This window comes from Daktulosphaira vitifoliae, unplaced genomic scaffold (assembly GCF_025091365.1).
Source record: "Daktulosphaira vitifoliae isolate Bord-2020 unplaced genomic scaffold, ASM2509136v1 Scaffold_2, whole genome shotgun sequence".
NCBI lineage: Eukaryota > Metazoa > Arthropoda > Insecta > Hemiptera > Phylloxeridae > Daktulosphaira > Daktulosphaira vitifoliae.
Genome location: NW_026099573.1, coordinates 35,494,703 through 35,515,740, shown reverse-complemented (window position 1 = coordinate 35,515,740; position 21,038 = coordinate 35,494,703). Strand labels below are relative to the sequence as shown.

The following is a 21,038-nucleotide window of genomic DNA, read 5'->3' as shown; positions in this document are numbered from 1 at the left end:
TTTTTATCAAAACCTAGTAGCTCCGTCAGCAAGTAATATCTTGTTTGGCGCGGCTACTAGGTCACTGTCCAGTGTTCCCCCTGGGCAGTGGGTAATTAGTAGGCCCTCTGTATGGCTGAAACCTTACAGGTTTTATCATTTTATGTGCTTTAAAATGTGCTGGTAATTTAAATAGTTTATTAAATGATATTTAAATTAATATTTAAGTATAGATAATTTTTATTTAATTATAATGTGCCATTTTTTAGTATAACACATCACACTTAACACATTTTTAGAACTAATAAAATTATTATATAATTTTATTTTTTACTTGCATATTAAATTATAATTTTTTTGGATTTTTTAACTCTGATTATAAATGTCAAATTTACAAGTATGGTTTTATGCATATAGGGAAATGTAAAAATAGATTTTATTGAAGGAAACTGTGGCGTAAGTTTAATCATTATTAAATTAAACATCATATAAATACATTTTATAAATCAAATATTTTTAAATTAATGTCAATAATATTAACATTTAATATTATAGCATACAACTGCTGTTTGGAAAAGTGACAGAAATTTTTTAAAACCTTTAGAAGTAAGTTTTTATTGTGTATTGTTACCACCTAGACACTGTTATTATTTTTCAATATTTAATAAAAACATTCTACCTTACAATTTTTTATTTTAGGAATATTTAGAGTGTGGTCCTTTAATATTGGTGAGAATTATTTTAAGCAGACATATACCAGTTTTAATAATAGAGTAATACGGGGAACTAATGCACGCCTCAATATGTCGTACACTAGTTTTTAGACTTAAGAATAATCGTTTCTCCAGTACAGAATGTATAGGAAATTTAAAATTATTTTCATTGTTTACTACCAAAAAAAGAAAGTGGGAATGAGTGACATTTAATTTCTATTTTTCCAAAATTCTCAAATTAAATATATTTAAGCTTATAGTTATGATTTTAAGATAGATATACATAATGATTTTTTTATCACAACCCACTCATTTATTCAGAGAATATTAGCTACTTAATACTTTTTATGTTCAGCCGTTATGCCTTGTAAAGGTGTCATCTTTGTTTTTTCAAATGGGAACACATATTTCGAATTTAATAAAATGTTTAAGGGCTTTATTATTATTAATAGTAAGTGGCACTTGATTACACATCGGTCTAATATGTTATCGAGAAATTATGTTGTGATTATTCTTGTTATCATTGTGCTACATCGAGTTGTTGTCGGTCTCCTCTCTATGTCTGCATTATGGTCGCCATCTTTACGATTCTTAAGCTATAACCTCTTTGGCGCTTGTGAGCCAGTAGTTTTGTATCCGTTTTGTTGTAAAAGTAAAATACCACCTATGCGAATGTTGCTCAGTATATCGCTGTTGAGTCTATATTTTTTGAGATACATTACAGTACCGTTCACAACATATTGTACACGTTAGTCATCTACTTGCATTTGACTTCAATTGATCCTTTTCAATATTCAACATAATCAGTCTTGTTTCTATTAGCCGATAAGTAAAACGATTGTTCATCTATCTTTCTAAGACTAACTCACATTTAAAATTTATTATTTGTTATATCAGCGCCATCGTGGCATTAGTATTAAGTGTCCTACCTACCCATATTTGCGTAAATAAGATTTTATGATTCATGATTTTTTATGACGTCGCTTATTACACATGTTACGGAGCGTTTATTGTCAATAATGACTATCGGTAGATATGTTTTCTGTATCTCTAGTTATTTATTTTTAAATGTTTCCTAACAACAATGTTTTACAACCTCACATTTAGCATATCTGTTGATTAAGTCATGTACAATAAACGTTCCGTATCTGTGATAGCGATATCATAAAAAAACCATTAGCTACCTTTTTTTTGTAATCTCTCGTGTATTATAAATGTATATTAACTCAAAAATTTGAAATTTTATATCTTATAAACGAATAAAGTTATACTAAACATTGAAATTCTAATTACTATTAAATTACAAACTCTAATATTTTATTAAATTCAAAATATGTGTTTACATTGAAAAAAACAAATTTGACACCCTTACAAGGCATTATGGATGAATTTAAAAAGTATTAGATAGTTAATAATTCAAGAATAATGTACAACTAAAAAAAAATATATCTAAATTATGTTTATTCTGTGAGTAATTGAGTGGGTTATGATAAATAAATTACTGTATATATAGTTTTGTTATTCTTAATTGATATATACTAGCGTGATGCGGGAATTATGCACACTTTTAAACGTGCATTATAATATCATATAAAACATAGTTTTATAATTCATTAGATAAAAGTAAGAGTTGTTTGAAACAATTAAACAACTAAAGATTTTTAAAATCGAGGTTATAATCGTAACCATAAAACGTGATATTAAAACCAATTTTTTGGATAAAATAATTTTATAAATTAAGAAAATTATTAATGAAATTACACAAACATTCCGTTGTTTTTTTAAATAACTTAATGAAAATTTCAAAATTTATCATCATATTTTATAAATATTCGACAAAATAAATAAATCCTTTTTCCTAATTAATACTGATCAACATAAAAATCTATAAACTAAATCAAAAAGTAGTTTTAAAACTAAACTTTTAAAATTGAACGAATTTAGTACGTGATTTTAGGACTTAATTTATGACTTGAAAATAAATTCATGCTTTCTGGAATTTCTTAAATGACATATACCCTCTAGTATTTGCTAAAACTAGGGAAGTCCTACTCAGATACAAATGAAGAGGAGCATTTTTCATGATAATACTACAGAATACGAAATAAATAGAGAGTGCGCTAGACCGATCAAACTAATTCGTCCACAAGTATACTCTGTACAATTTAGTAGTATAACGAATAGTGCACGAAAATTTGTTAAAAAAGCATACACCAAGTATATATTGGTAGTTGACTCATTTTACAGCATTAACGAAAATGACCGAAGATTTTAAACGAATATTAGAGACGTCAGAGACCAATAAGAGCACATCGTTTCGTCTGTTGACTGTCATTTTAATGTAACAAAATGGTGTATTCTTAAATTTTATAAAATATATTTTTAATTCACGACAGAAAAAATCCTTTTCTATACAATTTTTAAAAGTCTTAAAATTTTCGAGACTTTTAAACTTTATTTATAAGCTATAGATATACATAGTTATTGTTAAAGCTGTGTAAGGATATATTATTCAATCTCACAACAATTATTTCTAATAGTAATAAACGCAATAATATTATGATTATTATGAATTGGCTGTATTAAAACGGAAAATAAATAAGTTAAATGTTATGTCAGTGCGTGATATCATACATTACGTTACTGTTATTATTCATCAGAATATTATCGGCCGGTCTTTTTATTACTAGTTAATACCAAATATAGTAGAACAATGGGGTGGAGGCACAGTATGAAGGTGGCATAGTTGAAACAAGTATAGATGATATCTGACAGTGATTAAAATCACTATCATAAGAAATTTTTTGATGCAAATCTGTAGATAGTGTTTAATATTAAAAAAATTGTAGATTATTCCAAAAGTAAAATGAACTCCTACTTTTTGTTCTACTTTGCCTGCTATTCGCACATAGAAAATAGGTCGTTGGTACAAATTTTTTTTTATTGATCTTCTATTACATAAAATTAGATTTTTAAAAGATGCAATAATCCCGGAAAATTTTGAAAAATTAGTTAAATAAATTGAGTTTAGAAGAAAATTTCTTTTTTGAATCCCCTCTTGTGGACAGGTAAAGGGTCAGATTTTGAAAAATACTATATCAAATAAAAGAAAATAACTTAAGGTCTTAAAAGCAGTACTACTTTTTCTTAGCTCTCACAAAACAAAAAAATTAACACATCATAGTAAAATTAATACCTTTTCAACTTCGAATTGAAGCTAAAAAATTATTTGAGAAGCCACGCCTGTCAGTGATGTTTATTTTATGATTTCCGCGTGATACGGCCCCGTATCAAACTTTAACATTCACAAAATGAAATTTCTAATTATTACCAAACTGAATAAATGTATTTTTGGATTTTATTTCCAGTATATTGAAAATATAAATGGAATTTTTGCAGAAATTTATTTGGATTTTGTAAGTATCTTAAATCATAAGTGTGCTGAATGAGAGAAAACAGCCCATTTATGAAAAACTTAACATTTACTAGTACATTTTGATTGTGATAGGAGAGGAAGTTAATATTTCTTATTTATAAACTTTCAATATGAATTTTTTAAAATCACAGATTTATATAATAATAAACATAAATAAAATACTTTAATATTATTGTATTTATTTTTGTTAAGAAATTATTGAAAAATTTATATTTTTTTTAGCTTGCAGTCATTATTGGAAAAATAAAAAAAAAAGACATAAAACGTTTTACAATCGTATGTTACTTTTATTATAAAATTTGAATAATCAAGCACATAATTTTATTAAATCAAATATTATTATTTAATAATATATTATTAAATATAATTACAACGTGATTTTTAATCATCAATCACTTTATTAATCAAAAAATAAATAAAATATTGATAATTTTACTCCTGATATCATTTAAATTATGATTTTCTCAATTTACCAAACATGCTTTTGATAAATTAATGTTGATGAACATGAAAAGAACTCCATGATTATAAATTGAAAAAACCATGTAACTAAAAGAAATCAAGAGTAAAATACTCAATACTGTATTAATTTTTTTATTAATAAATGGTGAATGTTAAAATAAAAGTGTTGTAAAACGAATTTATTTCATGATTAACCTTATAATATATCTATAACTTGGTTCAGAAACTCATTGAAGATAAGTTTTGTATTGTTAATATGTCATTGCAGTGATATAATTTATATTTATATGCGTGACTTAAAACTGGTATCAAAAATAGGAGTGTTGTTTTTTTTTGTAATCAAGAAATTTATAAAACCTTCATAAAATAACCGCGTATTATCATCAATTTTTTTTTTTCGAAAATTGCTTTTAAACCCGCTTTTAATCGATAAAATACTTCATTGGTTTTAAAGATATAATCCATTGATTTACTATACAATATTTTGTTTTTTAGGGTAGTAAAATTATATAAAACTCCTTACGAAGAGCGTAACAGGTTTATTTATAACTTTTAAATTGAATAAGCTTTTAACATTCTTGCCCAAAATTATTGCGTCTGTTTTAATATTACTTATTTAATATTATTCGGCAGATATTACTCGACAATTTTTTGTTGTTATCATGAATTTATTTTTGGCTTTGAATATTTCTGTACATTTGTGAAGCGCAAATACATGTTTTTATAAATTTGTACTATGATCATTAGTATAATGGAATTTAAAAATCATTTTTCATACTAGGTTCTTCATTTTAACAAATAAAAAATATTAAGATTATTTAATTATTAAAAAAAACTCGTCGTAATATTCTCTAAACTTTTATAAATTAAAACGATACAGCTATTAAATGCACATAGAGTATTTTTATTCAATGAAAATTACGCATTGTATTAATTACATATATAATATACAGCTTGGTTCATTTATCATGAACCACTTAATTAATTAACAAATAAAAATAGTTATGATAATTCAATTTTATTTCTTTTATATAAATATTTATTAATCATTAGGTATATTTTATTTTTATCCCTTATATTTTTAAATGTGTCAAATAGCAACACACCTAAACCACCAGTTTTTTTAACATAAAATGTTTTAATCTAGAAAATTATTGGACAAAAACAATTTGTGTACCAGTTTTTGACATTTTTATTTCTATACTGAAGGAAGAGAAATAACAAGTAATAAAAATAAAAATGCCCTTTGTCTAACCTCCAGCTATCACTATAAAACGTTAATATTACTTAATAGACACTTCGACTGGGGGTATTGGTGATAAGGCCATCGCCTTTCCGTTACCTTAATGTGGTTGTAATTTTATATCCCAACAAAAAATTGACTATTGACAATTAATTAATTTCTTTTTATATCTACTTACTACTCCGATATGACCCAATTTATACATAATGACGCAATAATCTTACAAGTACATATATTATAGATCCAACTAAGATTATTAAGAAAACTCAAGATAACTGTATGAGTTACAAAAACTTTTAAACGTAGATTGGATGAGAGATTCGGATTAAGTAAATTTTAACATTATGCATCACTTTGCCGCGCTACTTATCCACCCTAGTATACTCTGATTTAGTTGAATCATTTTTAAAAACAACGGTAGCGTAGTGGGGTCGGGGCACAGTATGGAGGTGGCATAGTTATGAAAATTATAGATGATATCTGACAGTGTTTAAAGTCATTATCATAAGAGACGATTCGATATAAATCTGTTGATAGTGTTTAATTTTAAGAAATTGGTGAATTATTCCAAAAACAAAATTATCTCCTATTTCCTTCATTATTCTTAATTAGTAGATCTATGATTTAGAATTATAATATATGATTAAATATTTATTAAAACAACTAATTATATAAATTAAATTGATATTTAATAATTTAGTATTGTTATTATTACTGATAAATTATCAAAAATTATAAATTGAGGGGCTTGATACAAAATTTTTCCGAAGATAATTTGTGGTTAATTATGAAAAAATGTATTTTCATCAGAGTTAAAAATTTACTTTCCTAAACCCATGTTTCGTGCTGATTTTAAATCTAAATTTAAACTTTTTATATCACCACTTATTTGTGATATTATTTATAATTAATTCAGAACAAGTATTAACATATAAAAAATATAACCAAAAAAATATAAGCCACAATGAAATTCAACAATACAACGGTAAACAAAATCATAGGTGAAACTAGGCACGGAAAATTTCTGAATATCAGTATACAGAGTGATATTTTTATCATAACCCACTCAATTATTCACAGAATAAACATAATTAAAATTTTTTTTTCTTTAGTTATACATTGTTCTTGAATTATTAACTATGTAATACTTTTTAAATTCATCCATTATGCCTTGTAAGCGTGTCAAATTTGTTTTTTTATGTAAACACATATTTTGAATTTAATAAAATGTTTGAGTTTTTAATTTAACATTAAATGGAATTTGAATTTTTAACTTGACTTAGATTGTTTATTAGATATAAAACTTTAAAATTTCAAAATATGAGTTAATATACATGTATAATACACGAGAAATTATAAATACAGGAAGCTAATAGTTTTTTTATATGACGTCGCTTATTCACAAATTTACAGATTTCCAACATAGATTTTATTATTTTAATGTTAGAATCATTTATTTTGTTTTTCAAAAATTTCTTCGAAACAATCGAGTTTCTTAAAAAAAATAAGATTCAATATTGAATCGTATATTTTTTAAGTTTAAAAGTATAATTACTATCCTCTTTAACTCTCCAAAAATTACAAATTCTTTTTATTTTTCATAATCACTGTAATTTATATTTTTAGACATTCCAAAGAAAATACATTACTTTAAGTTACAAAAAAGAAATTAATCATTTCGAATTAAACGGTATGTATAGGTCATGTTAATAAATGTGTCACTTGTTGAAGCATATTAATGTCTTATCATAACAATACAAAAATTTCATGATTTATACACATTTAATAAAATTATCAAATTTTTTTCATTGACAGATAATGAAATGAATCTCAAACTAAAATCATTTATAGAGAATATAGACAACCGAATTGAATTAAAAGTAATTAAAATCCAAGTAAGTTTATAAATATGTCTATGTGTGTACTTCAATTATAATTTCAACCTTTTGAAAGTAAAATTTAACTTAGGACTCATTACGGCCCATACAGCAATATAAAAAAATGCTATCTGGGAAAATGCTATCACTGTAAACATGACATGATAAATAATTTTTTTTTCAATAAAATAAAAATAAAAATTGATACATCAACCAACTTAATTTAAGCATAATAAAATTATTACGCATAGATATTGGGCGGTTAGTTTATGTTAAGTTACTAAAGTCACATAAATATGAACAATGGCAAATAATTCGTTAAGAGTCCTGTATGAATAAAAGATATTTTATTTTTGTTTATTAATGTATCATCGAATGATCATTTGATCATTAATTTTTATATTTATAATAATAATAATCTCTAAATCTTTTTAAAATTCTTATATAATCTTCATCAAAATTAACTTAGCGAGAGGTTTTTTTAAAATATAAAATGTAAAGGTTTAAGTATCAAAAATACTTTAATATACCTTCAAATAATTATACTGTAATACTGTTTACTTGTCTGATTACCTATTTTATGTATGATATGTAATATCAAAATATAGTAGGAGGTAGAGTATCAAGGTACATTATTAATAAATAATTATATTAGTTGAAGTTATCGGTGTAATAAATTGAAAAACAGAATTAACAATGTTCCAAAAACTCTACGCGACCTTAAACCTATATCATCAAATCAAATCTTTTAAAATGTACTGTAAGTTTTAAAAATATATATCCGATGACTTTTTTTTTTTTGTTATTGATGGACAAAATTAAAATTTGTACATTTTTCGTTAATTTTTTTTATTATTTCAAAACGTTTCTTTATGTATAATGGCATTTGAGTGTAAGATAATGGTAAATATTACTATCAGATTTTAATCTATATACAATTTACTACGTGGGATTCCATTTTTATTGAAACTTTATGTCTCTTCTTTCAAACGTTTATACTTGTAACACTGTTTGTTTAATTTTAATTTTAGTTGTTATAAAGGTGGGAAAGAACAGTAATTGCACTGAGTCCTGTAGGTCCATTGAGTAACACTTTAAATATATAGTAAAAAATAATATAAATACATCATATACATTAATCTCCAATGATTAAAATGATTGTTTATTATATTTGAGCTTTACTCAGTATTTTAATGATACTACAAATAAAAACTTTTATATTACTATCAGTGAAAATATTTATGTATTCGATTTGCTGATATTTCTGTTTCAAGCCTATATTAAAATTTGTTTAGAAACAATAAAATCATTAAATAACAATTTTGTTAAGTTTTTCAATGTACTTTGAATAAAAGTATCCCTATGACTAATCTTTTTGCACAATGTCATCCGAGCATAGTATGATAGTGGTAAATATTTCTAGTAATTTTTCGTCTATATTTAAGTTTACTACGTGTAGTTTCGACTGTACTGGGTATTATTATTTAATATACAAGTGAAATAAAAGTAATAATGAATAGATAATATAATTTGAATTTTTATTTAAATAAAAAAAATACTTCTACTGTTACAGACTGATTATTCGTGTTTCTATTTAGTCTTTCTATTCAAATTTTATTGATATAACTAGTAATAGTCGAGTACATAGTAATTAGAACCGATGACATCGTCAAAAAAAGTCATTTTAAATTTCAACCTAAACTAAAATTTTGCTACCGTTAAATTTTTTATGATAGAGCCTATATTACTAATATAAAAAAGTAATTAAAGTAAAATATTATAAAAAAAATAAATGTATTTTTAACAGACCAGTAAACAAGATAATAATACATCTTTAATAAATAATACGGTCTATGATGAACAAACCAGAAAGCAACTAAGAGATGTGGAGAATTTATCATTATGGAATTATGTTAAAGAGGAACTAATTCAACCGTATTTTTTTACACTACCCAATACAACAATTAACGATTTCATTCTTAATTCAATAATGTACAACAATGTAATTAAATTTACTCTTAGTAGAGCAATAATAATCATGTGCGATCGAACTTCTAAGTATACGATTGTGCTATTGATATATGCCTTTGAGATTATGAGAATTAATCGTTATATTATACCATGTTGGGATGAATTAATAAATAATTTAAAAAAATTGAGTGATGCACTGATATATTTGAATGGCAACAATAAATTAAAACATGATTTATATAAAATTGAAGAAGAAAAAAATGTGTCTTCATTAATGAGCATTTTTAAAGACTTGGTAATTGATTACGCAAGTATTATCTTATCGCGCAAAGAACAGAACATATATAATTTTATAGAAGATTATACAGAATTTAATGATGTGTATAAACCCACGTTGCCACAAAATTTATTGGATAAAATATTAAAAGGATTTCCAAAACATTACCCAAACGACGAGCCATACCAATTTGAACTTATACCAGAAAACCTATCTGAAATAGAAGAAAAATTTCAACAAATTTTTAAATTAATTGATGTAGAATTCAATAATATTTACAAAATAAATTTTTTAGTAAGGTAGATATTTATTTTCAAAAATATTTATGGTAACTTAATCGCACTTGTAATAAATAATTTATTCTACCATCTTACAATTAATAATAGAAAAAAATTTAGATGTGTCATTAAGATGTGAAATAATTTATACATATGATACTCATTAAGCATATTTCAATATTTTTTTAAATAAAATGAATTCTTCCTATAGATTCTGTGTTCTATTATTTTTAAATAAAAACAATAATACATTATTTATTTTAATAAAAGTTATAATAATAATTCTCAGAATTATGGTTTTTTATAAATGTATATTTTTACTTGAAGTAAAAACTTGAAGTTGAAGAACTTTAAGCAACAAGACAATCCATGAAAGCTTTAACACATTCATGTATATTTTTTTTAATCTATCAACAACTTTATGTTTTTCTCTTATATTTTATAAAGGTATATTCAGTTTTTTAAAAGACAAAACACATAATTAACTTTTTACTCTTTTAGTTAATTATATAATTAAGAAAAAATGATTAGTCGATATCATCTTTTGGACTTGAATTACAGAAGTTATTTGTATGGTAAGATTCAATATCGATATTCATACCGTATGAATATCGATATTTTTATAGTAATGTAATCAATCATTTGTTATTTATTTTATTACTATGTAACTCTAGTAAAGAATTTATAAAGAGTTTTAAGATTAATTTTATTTCATTTTGTTTTATCGTATATTATGTTGTTTAACCTATATCTCTACTGCAAGTAAGTTTTATTATTCGGTAGAACGTTTTGTAAGCATAAGTACTTTATTTATACAATAATATATGTTTTAGTCATAGTGAAATATTATTCATTATTTTATTGTAACTAATTGTGTTGTAATTTATCTTTCACAATTATAATTCTCTTTCGACATTTATCATTGGACATTTCTAGGCCATAATCCGTCTCCTGTCAAAATTTCAAAATGTTAATAACTTTTGATATACTATTAAATTTATTTGTCAATTAATTAAATTAAATACTATTAAAAGTTATTATAAAAACAAAGAATAATTATTAGATAAGATTTAAAATCAATAAGTGTCAATAATTATATTATATTAACACCTAATTATTTAGAATTAGTAATCTGAGAAAGAACGATAAAGCAATAGATAAAATATTTATATTAATTTTCTTTAACTTTAATTAATTGTTACTGATTAGCTCGTACCTTATACATAATCGCATTGCATGGTATTCGTGAGATGGTCGCCGTCTCATCGTTGCCTAAAAAAGTTTAGAAACCTAATATTATTTCTACTGTAACCAGGTCTCAGGACTTAAAGCATTTGCTAGAAAATGCTTTTTTTTGCTATTTTTGATGATTTTTTCAAAAAACGCTCATTTTCATTTTTTTCTGGTTTTTTCGATGATTTAAAAAAAACAAATGCTTGTTTCTTGTTTTTTCTGTTTTTGTACATTAAAATATTTTCTTTATGACACAGCCTACCCAGGTTTTTTTATCGGTTTTTGATAGATGTAATAAGGAAAATAATTCAATTGCTTTCCTTGCTTGTAGGGTTTTGTCTTTGTTATCTTATCTGTTTGATAGCCAACGCCGTCCTCGGCATCGTTAACTTCTTTAGCTGTAGTTAAAGTGTCATACTAGTGTGGTACTTAGTTGATTTCCTTTTTATAATGGATTTCTTGGTAAACAATATTGTTAGACCTTTTTTGCATACTGAGATATCAACACAAATAAATTTTTGATTTTAGTTCAGTACTTGTCAATTCTGATAGCGTGTGTCCTGTTTCTTTCATTGTCGTATGTGACCAAAACTTCGACGTTTGTCGTGTTGTGCTAATTTTCGATAGCGTTTCTTTCGTCGTTATTTACCATCAAATATTTATTTATAATTATTTAGGATGGGAAAAGAAAATGTTTTTTTACACTACTTATGCTACTTTAAAAAAATATATTTCTGAATTTGGATCTGACATCTTTTCCACAGACGGACATGTTTTATATTGTAAAATGTGTGAAATAAAAATCAAATTCGAAAAAAAATTAATGTATCCCAACACTTGAAAACCGATAAACAAAAGAATAGTGTCAAAATGAACAAATACGGAAAAAAGTACAGCTATTGTTAACCAATCAAAGTTCAGCAAAATCAGAATACAACATGAGCTTATGTCAAGCAATGATGTTTGCTAATATTCCGTTGAACAAGCTTTCTAATAAAAAATTTAGAGTATTTTTAGAAAAATACACTGGTAAAAATATACCTATGGAAGCAACATTACGTAAAGGTTATATTTATGATATTTTTAATACTACTATGAATAAAATGAAAGTGGAAATTCAGTAAAATAAAATTTGGGTGTCTATTGATGAGAATTGTGATGCAGAAAGACGGTTTATAGCGAATGTTATAGTTGGAATTTTAAGAGCCGATTGTCTTGGACGTACATTTTTACTGCATTCAGAAGATCTGGACAAAGCAAATTATTCAACTATTTGCAAACTGTTTGAAAAAGCTATGGCTTTTATATGGCTTGGCAATATAAAGTATGTTAATATCTTGTTATTTTTATCTGATGCCGCTTCTTACATGGTAAAAGCAGGCACTGTTCTAAAATATATATTTACTAAAATGATTCACGTAACTTGTTGTGCTCATGGACTTCATAGAATCGCTGAAGAAATTCGAGGACAATTTAGTACAGTCGACGAATTAATATCTAATATAAAAAAATATTTCAAAAGCTCCTTATCGTGTTGAAATATTTAAATCTGAAGCTCCTGGTATAAAACTACCCCCTGAACCAGTTATTACCCGTTGGGGATCTTGAATTGATACTGCAATATACTATTGTGAACATTTTAGATCAAGTCGTCACGTATTAAGTTGCTTAGATGAAGACGACGCCGAATCCATTAAAAAAGCAAAACTGTGCATAGTAAAATTGGGTTCTAGAAGCCCATTTGGCTTACATAAAAAGTAATTTTGAAGTTATTACTAAAGCCATAATAGAACTACAAAAAAAAAACGTTTTATTGTCTAATTCACTTGCCGTGGTAACAAATGTGAAACAAAAATTTTCTATGTTAAAGGGGAATCGTGGAAAACAGTTTTTACTAAACTACAAAAAGTTTTAAAAAAAAATAATGGTTTAAGAATTTTAGAAAAGATATCAAAAATACTTCACAGTGAAAATGATAGTAATTTAGATGACTTCAGTGACTTTCCGGATGACTACTCATGTAATGATATTGTGTATTTTAAATATGTGCTTATTACGTCATTAGATGTCGAGCGTTTTTCAGCATACAAAACAATACTATCAAACAACAGAAGGGCATTCGAATTCGAAAACCTAAGAAAACAATTCATTATTCAATGCAATAATTACGGTAAGACTAGTTTTGAAACAAATTTTGTTGATAGAATAAATTGATATTTCTTCAACTATTTTAGTTAATATCGATTATATTTAATTTTCAGAAAATCCATAAACAAGATATTATTTAACATTTCTTGTCATTCAACTTGAAAGTGGAAGTCAGCCATCATTTTGATTCTTATAGGATTAATTTTTTTTATATATATTTTTTTTTATTTTCAATTTGAATTTATAATTAAAAGATTAAATTAATTAAATACCCGTATTATTTTTCAATTAAATAATTTTATTTTAATGGTATTAAAAGTCCTAAAAAATTATACTCAGCACAGTTACAAATATTTAGTACTTTAATATTTAAATGAAAATTAAGAAATTTTTGTCGATTTTTTTGCTTAATTTTTTTTATTTATAAATATTTTTTAAGCGCTTTTTTTGATCATTTTAAGTGTTATAAGTTCCAAACCATGTATATAACACTTTGACTGGGTGTTCGTGGATGGCCACCGCCTCTTCGTTGCCTCGGTGTATTATTCCAGATACTTACTCGTTGGGTCATTTATAATAACTCTATAAGAGGAATCTTAATTATTTCTTTTTATATCTATTTGTCTTTATTATTTTATTACCATCGAAATCATACCCGAATTGAAGTAACTCTTCTCTTTTACCCAACGCACACCATGACTACCAGTTACTAGTTATTTTATGTTACGATATTGGTACATTAAAGTTAATAACATTTGAAATGCAAGTCCAAAAGTTTTTATTGGACAGTTATTTTTTTAGTTAGATCATTTTCTACTAAAAAGCTAGTTAATTATGTATGTTGTCATTGAAAACATAAAGTTGACCCCCTTTAGAATCTTTGTGTTTTAATCTAGATACCTTAATTTGCATTATTTCATTGTGTGAAACTGTTTAATAAAATAAAATTATTTATCTATCTCAGTCTAAATTTTCTTAGAATAACAGAGATCTTTGTTTAAATTACAAATATTTAAAATATTTTACCTATCTTACAACTTAAAAGTAAGAACCTTTCATTTTTTTAAAGTTAGTTTTATTGAAGTTTCTAAAATAAATATTGAAGCAATTTTGGTTCTGTTAGTGACTCTTATTATTACTTTTATTATAGTAACAATACTAAAAAATAAAAGCACATAAGCAATTTATTTATTTTATCCATATGTCATAAAATATAAATATAATTTATTTATAAAATAAAAACTAGATTCTATAATAGAATAAATGAAATATGGTAAACAGGTGGTAAAAAAATAAAAAAAAAACCCAGCACAGGGGGGTCGGGGCACAGTGGTGCCGTGGTATAGTTGGATCAAGTATAATGATATCTGACAGTGATTAAAATCACTATCTTTTGTAAATCGGATCACATCCCATTATAAAAGGGGGGTAAAAACATTAAACAGTTGGATTTGTCTTCATGGTAAAAATAACTACTGTATTCAAAAATTTGATACTTTTGAGTTAAAATTCTGGGATTCGTATTTGATATTATTTTAAAATACCTGACAAGGGAAGTACATAGATTTTCATAAATATTATATAAATAAAATTGATATATCATAAGAACTTAAACTTATTTAAATATTTTTGCCTTTTTTAAGTCGATAAAAAAAACCCAGCACAGGGGGGTCGCGGCACAGTAGTGACGTGTCATAGTTGGATCAAGTATAATGATATCTGACAGTGATTAAAATCACTATCTAAAATAAACGCTTCGATGCAAATCTTTAGATACTGTTTAATTTTAAAAAAATTAGTGTTTTATTCCAAAAGCTACTTGATCTGCTGGTTCCTTAATATCTCGATTAAGATAAAGTATGTCGAATGAAAAAGGGTTTATTAAAAAATATTATTTCTCATAAAAAAATTGTGTGGATCCATAAACTTTTCAATAAGTTATAGCATTATAAAGTTAAATATAATATAAATAATAAAATCGAGAATTTTCACACGAAAATAGCATTCGGTAGCCGTTTTCGCCGTGAAGACAAGTCCAGAGGTCAAATTTTTTTTTTTAAAATTAAAGTATATTACATTAGCTTTAATTTAAGATATATATAAAAGTGTCAGACCTTCCGGAACATTTTCAAAAGTTATGTTGAAAAAGTTAATTTTTTGTGAAAAAGTTGTCATTTTAAATCCCCCCCTGTGGGCAGGTTAAGTGTCAGATTTACAAAAAAAATATACCAAATGATAAGTAAAGACATCAAGCATCTATATAAAAAAAAATTATATTGATATGTTCATTTTTGAAAAAGTTAGAGCATTATTAAGTTAAAAATATAAAAAAAAATTATTTTACAAAAATCGTAATTTTTTATTAACTTTGATGTCAACTTTCACCACGAAGACAAGTCCAGAGGTCAAATTTTTTTTTTTTCAAATTAAAGGATATTACATAAGCTTAATTTAAAGATATATATAAAAGTGTCAGACCTTCCGGAACATTTTCAAAAGTTAAGTTGAAAAAGTTAATTTTTTGTGAAAAAGTTGTCATTTTAAATCCCCCCCTGTGGGCAGGTTAAGTGTCAGATTTACAAAAAAAATATACCAAATGATAAGTAAAGACATCAAGCATCTATATAAAAAAAAATTATATTGATATGTTCATTTTTGAAAAAGTTAGAGCATTATTAAGTTAAAAATATAAAAAAAAATTATTTTACAAAAATCGTAATTTTTTATTAACTTTGATGTCAACTTTCACCACGAAGACAAGTCCAGAGGTCAAATTTTTTTTTTTCAAATTAAAGTATATTACATTAGCTTTAATTTAAGATATATATAAAAGTGTCAGACCTTCCGGAACATTTTCAAAACAAGTTGAAAAAGTTCTACTTTCTATATGCATTTTTTATATTTGAAGCCCCCCCCCATATATAGGGAAATAGTCTGATTTAAAAAAAAAGTATATCCAATGAAAGATGTATATAAATACTACTTCTCATGAAAAAATTGTATTGATCCATACATTTTTTAAAAAGTTATAGCACTTTAAAGTAAAAAATGTAAATTATAAAATCGAAAATTTTCACACAAAAATAGCATTCGGTAGCCGTTTTCACCATGAAGACAAGTCCAGAGGTCAAATTTTTTTTTTTCAAATTAAAGTATATTACATTAGCTTTAATTTAAGATATATATAAAAGTGTCAGACCTTCCGGAACATTTTCAAAAGTTATGTTGAAAAAGTAAATTTTTTGTGAAAAAGTTGTCATTTTAAATCCCCCCCTGTGGGCAGGTTAAGTGTCAGATTTACAAAAAAAATATACCAAATGATAAGTAAAGACATCAAGCATCTATATAAAAAAAAATTATATTGATATGTTCATTTTTGAAAAAGTTAGAGCATTATTAAGTTAAAAATATAAAAAAAAATTATTTTACAAAAATCGTAATTTTTTATTAACTTTGATGTCAACTTTCACCACGAAGACAAGTCCAGAGGTCAAATTTTTTTTTTTTCAAATTAAAGGATATTACATAAGCTTCAATTTAAGATATATATAAAAGTGTCAGACCTTCCGGAACATTTTCAAAAGTCAAGTTGAAAAAGTTCTACTTTCTATATGCATTTTTTATATTTGAAGCCCCCCCCCATATATAGGGAAATAGTCTGATTTAAAAATGAATTATTAAACAAGAGTAAACGGTTATGTTGTAAAACTGGGTAATCAAATAGTAAATGAGGAAATAAAATAGTTAAAGGCATGAAAACGTAACCGATTATGACCAAATCTAAGACAGGAAAATGAGGTAATATGGAAACGGGAAAGAGGGAGATTGTAAAACCAAAAAAGTTCAGTTACATGCAATCCTATAAGTTTTTACAACTTTTGATTTTTTTATCGACTACACCATATGTAAATAAGAAACAATATGAATTTATTTAAAAAAACAATACCTTTTCTAAATAATATAATTATCTAATTGTTGGACGCTAAGCCATTATAGTTGAATTAATGATCTTTACATCAACGGCAAACACAAATGAGATATTCATATTTCAAACATTTAGTTATGGAGAGGGTACAATCAAATTATAATATATCGGTAATATGTTGCATTGGTAAAGTCGTAATAATAAAGTCTCTAAAAGAAATTTACTTTACAACTTGGTCAAAATATAATCTTAATAATTTATAATATGCTTAGAAATATGATTTCTTAACTTAATGTGTTTATTAAAAATATGTAAGTTGTGTATTCGATAGAGAGTCCACATAGTTAAAGACAGTGTGGCCAATCGGAGATAATACTTGTCAATTCATGACCCATACGGTATCAAAATCTGAAAACAACGCGAGAGCGTACAAGAATCAATCTCTTATAACTCGTCACAATCAATTATTTTACCAATAATTGATGTGTACATCATAGCACATTCATGTGCTATGATAAAGATGTCAATATGTAATAAACGTTGATCTTAAAAGATCTATGGTAATAAAGCAAAAGAAAAAATGAATAAAAATAAGAAAATTAAATAACGTTGAAATAATAGTAAAAACTAATTAGGTAAGTGGGCAAAAGGGATAAGATTGTGTAGTAATTCCAGGGGTTGAACAATATTGGATAAATATTGTTAATTATCCCCACAAAATCGTACAATTTATCCCAATGGAAATGAATTATTACGCTATAGATTGTTTGTGTTTTGAAAGTATGAAATAAATTTACACTTACCTTATATCCTAAGTCACGTAACGATATTTCAAACAATCCAACGTTGATTCAATGTATTAAGTGCACTGCGCATTATATAGTCAATATAACTATCTAGAAAAACGATTTAATTTTGAATAATATGATCTCGTTAAAATTATAGTTTTATTATTATCATATCTAGAGCTCTCTCTAGAAATGTATAAAAATTATATTAAAATTATATTCGATGATCTACAGAAATTCTTATTTAAAGGAGAATCGAATTAAATTTTGTCTCTTCACCATAAAATAATTATCCATCATACGCATTTAAATACAAATATTCAAAAGTGGTACACGATTGAACAAGCATATAAAAAAATACCTTGAGTTAAAATTAAAATACACTATTTTCCAAAATAAGGTAAGTAGTTAATATAAAACATTGCAAAAAAAAAAAAAATCAAAAATTTTATGCACCAAACAATATGGTGGTAGATTTTGAATAGAATTTCGTCACTGATCCCGGAATCTAGTCTCAGAGTTATTAGATTGATTCTATTTTTTAAGATAATAGCTAATTAGTACAAATTAGGTAATTATGTAATTAATTTCTCGTTAAAAAAAATTTTTAAAAACACCATTTAATACTTCTGTGAAAACATTTAAACTTAGTCTATTAAGGGCTATATTTATGAAATACATTCAAAATTTGTGATCTATTTTTCATGTTGAAGACACTACACATGGTATTCAAAGTTGATTTTGACGGCCATTCCACAATAATCAAAGCTGAATTTTTCTCTATAACTTTTTTTACATTAAATAAATAATTATATTTTTTTATGGCTGATAGGAAATTTTATAAGGGTTTTAAAAATGTAATTTTTATTTTTCTAGAATAACTAAATATTGAAATAATTATTTCATTATCCGGTATTTCATTTTCGTAATAATGTGTTGAGATATAAATATACCAATGGTGGCTCGTGGCTTGGGCAACGGGACGATCGCACTCCCCAACTAAAATTAATTAAAAGAAGAAAATTAATTGTATATTCTTAATTCTACCTTTTTATAAAAAATACAAATTTTTAGTCATAATACATTTCTTGTATGCGAACATTAAAGTTGTTTTCTACAGTTGTACATACACGGACAGTCTTTGTACAACAGGCAGCGTCATCCATTTGGTAAAATATTAGTAGATTACTGTATTAGGAAATTTATTTTTGAATTAACTACGTGTACGCTCATCGTTATTGGTTTCACAATAGTATAATCGTTATTATTATTATTTTCATTTTTATTTTCTACTGTGACCTTTAAAATAATAATATGTGTGTAGCATTATATTTAATTTGACAATTTTTTATACCTATAACTATCGGTATTGTATTTAAAGTAGCACCCCCACCACCAGCACCCACGAGTAGATGTGTAATATATGAGCTAGGACCCCCTTTAACCCACATCATGTGGGTTTACTCTGCCCTAGGTTTACGGGAGGTGTACACAGTCGAGGTATATTCACCACGTTGTGAATCAGCCCGAAATTAATCAAGAGCTGATTCACAACGTGGTGTGGCCCCTTCCCATTAACCGGATCCTAGAGTGGGAACCGTTAGGGAGGGTTGGCAAAATAATTCACAAACAAAAACAAAAACAAGAATCTAAAGCACCGGCCTAAACCAGCGCCTTAGGTCCTCCTGTGCCGGGCTCCATGGTTTTTGGACAAATACTTAAGAGTATCCACCTCCAGCACAGCGATCTGTGGAGTAGTGAACTTGTACCTGCCCGTCAACAAGACAGCAACAGTCTTGTCCAGGACGAGGCTCAGTCTACTCCCCTCCTGCTGGATCCAGGCGGTGACTGCGCTGAGCTCGCAGTTCGCACGAGATCCAGTCTCCTCGGACGAGGCGCCTTCCGCCATCACCAGCGAATGGTACGACGAGGGGAGACCCTCGGGCTTATCACCCTTCCTCAGAAGCACCAACTTGGCCTTCTTCCACTACATGGGGAATTCAACCTACACGAGGCAGCGGGTCACGATGGCACGTATCTAATCCGGGGCGAGTCGCAGGCTGTGACCACCCTCCGGTCCAAGGGCCCGGATGCCTGGTAAGGTAAGGTTTTTAATTAGTGGTAGCTATTAAATTTTAAATATTCTATACTTTTGCCTACATATTTTTTTATTAATCGTTTTTTAGCTTCGATACGAAACTGAGAAGTTATTAATTTTACCAGGATGTGTTTATTTTTTATTATTTTTGTGTGTGTCACTACTTTTTCACACCACTTACTAGAACGATTTTTTTTAACGATACGTCAAATGATTACAAATCATATCTAGTTGAAGATATTACCCTCAAAAATTGAACATTTTTCATTCGTTCCCAGTAAGTAGTGGAAATAACTCAAAAACAGTTTGAAATCAGTAAATTTTGACATTTTTTTTACTTATTTTTCTAAAAGTTGCTATAACTTATTGAAAATTGAACTAATCAAAATAATTTTTTTTTATATTGAAACCTTAGATTTTCCCTTTCATTTGACATAATTTTTTTGAAAATCTGACACTTAAAATGCTCACAGAGGGACTCCAAATATAAACTTTTTTACAAAAGTAGAACTTTTTCAACTTAATTTTTGAAAATGTTCCAGAAATACTGCGTTCTTTAAATATATGTTAAATTAAAGTTTATATTATGTACTATAAGTTAAAAAAAAAA

General features: G+C 26.1%; 1 protein-coding gene across 1 annotated transcript; it reads left to right on the top strand.

Annotated features, from left to right (window-relative positions):
* The first annotated feature begins 401 nt into the window (after nt 1-401).
* On the top strand, nt 402-10,436 carry LOC126899823 (uncharacterized). Its single transcript, XM_050675048.1, has 8 exons — nt 402-435; nt 535-585; nt 679-708; nt 4,061-4,108; nt 4,351-4,404; nt 7,460-7,523; nt 7,649-7,728; nt 9,518-10,436. Exons 7-8 carry the CDS (start codon nt 7,657-7,659, stop codon nt 10,259-10,261), a joined length of 816 nt encoding a protein of 271 aa, XP_050531005.1. The 5' UTR covers nt 402-435; nt 535-585; nt 679-708; nt 4,061-4,108; nt 4,351-4,404; nt 7,460-7,523; nt 7,649-7,656; the 3' UTR covers nt 10,262-10,436.
* The last annotated feature ends 10,602 nt before the right edge of the window (nt 10,437-21,038 follow it).

Excerpts from the sequence above, each read along its gene's own strand:
- LOC126899823 (XM_050675048.1), top strand. The coding sequence starts at position 7,657 with ATGAATCTCAAACTAAAATCATTTATAGAGAATATAGACAACCGAATT. Across the intron at positions 7,729-9,517 it reads TAAAAGTAATTAAAATCCAA|ACCAGTAAACAAGATAATAA; the intron begins GTAAGTTTATAA and ends TATTTTTAACAG.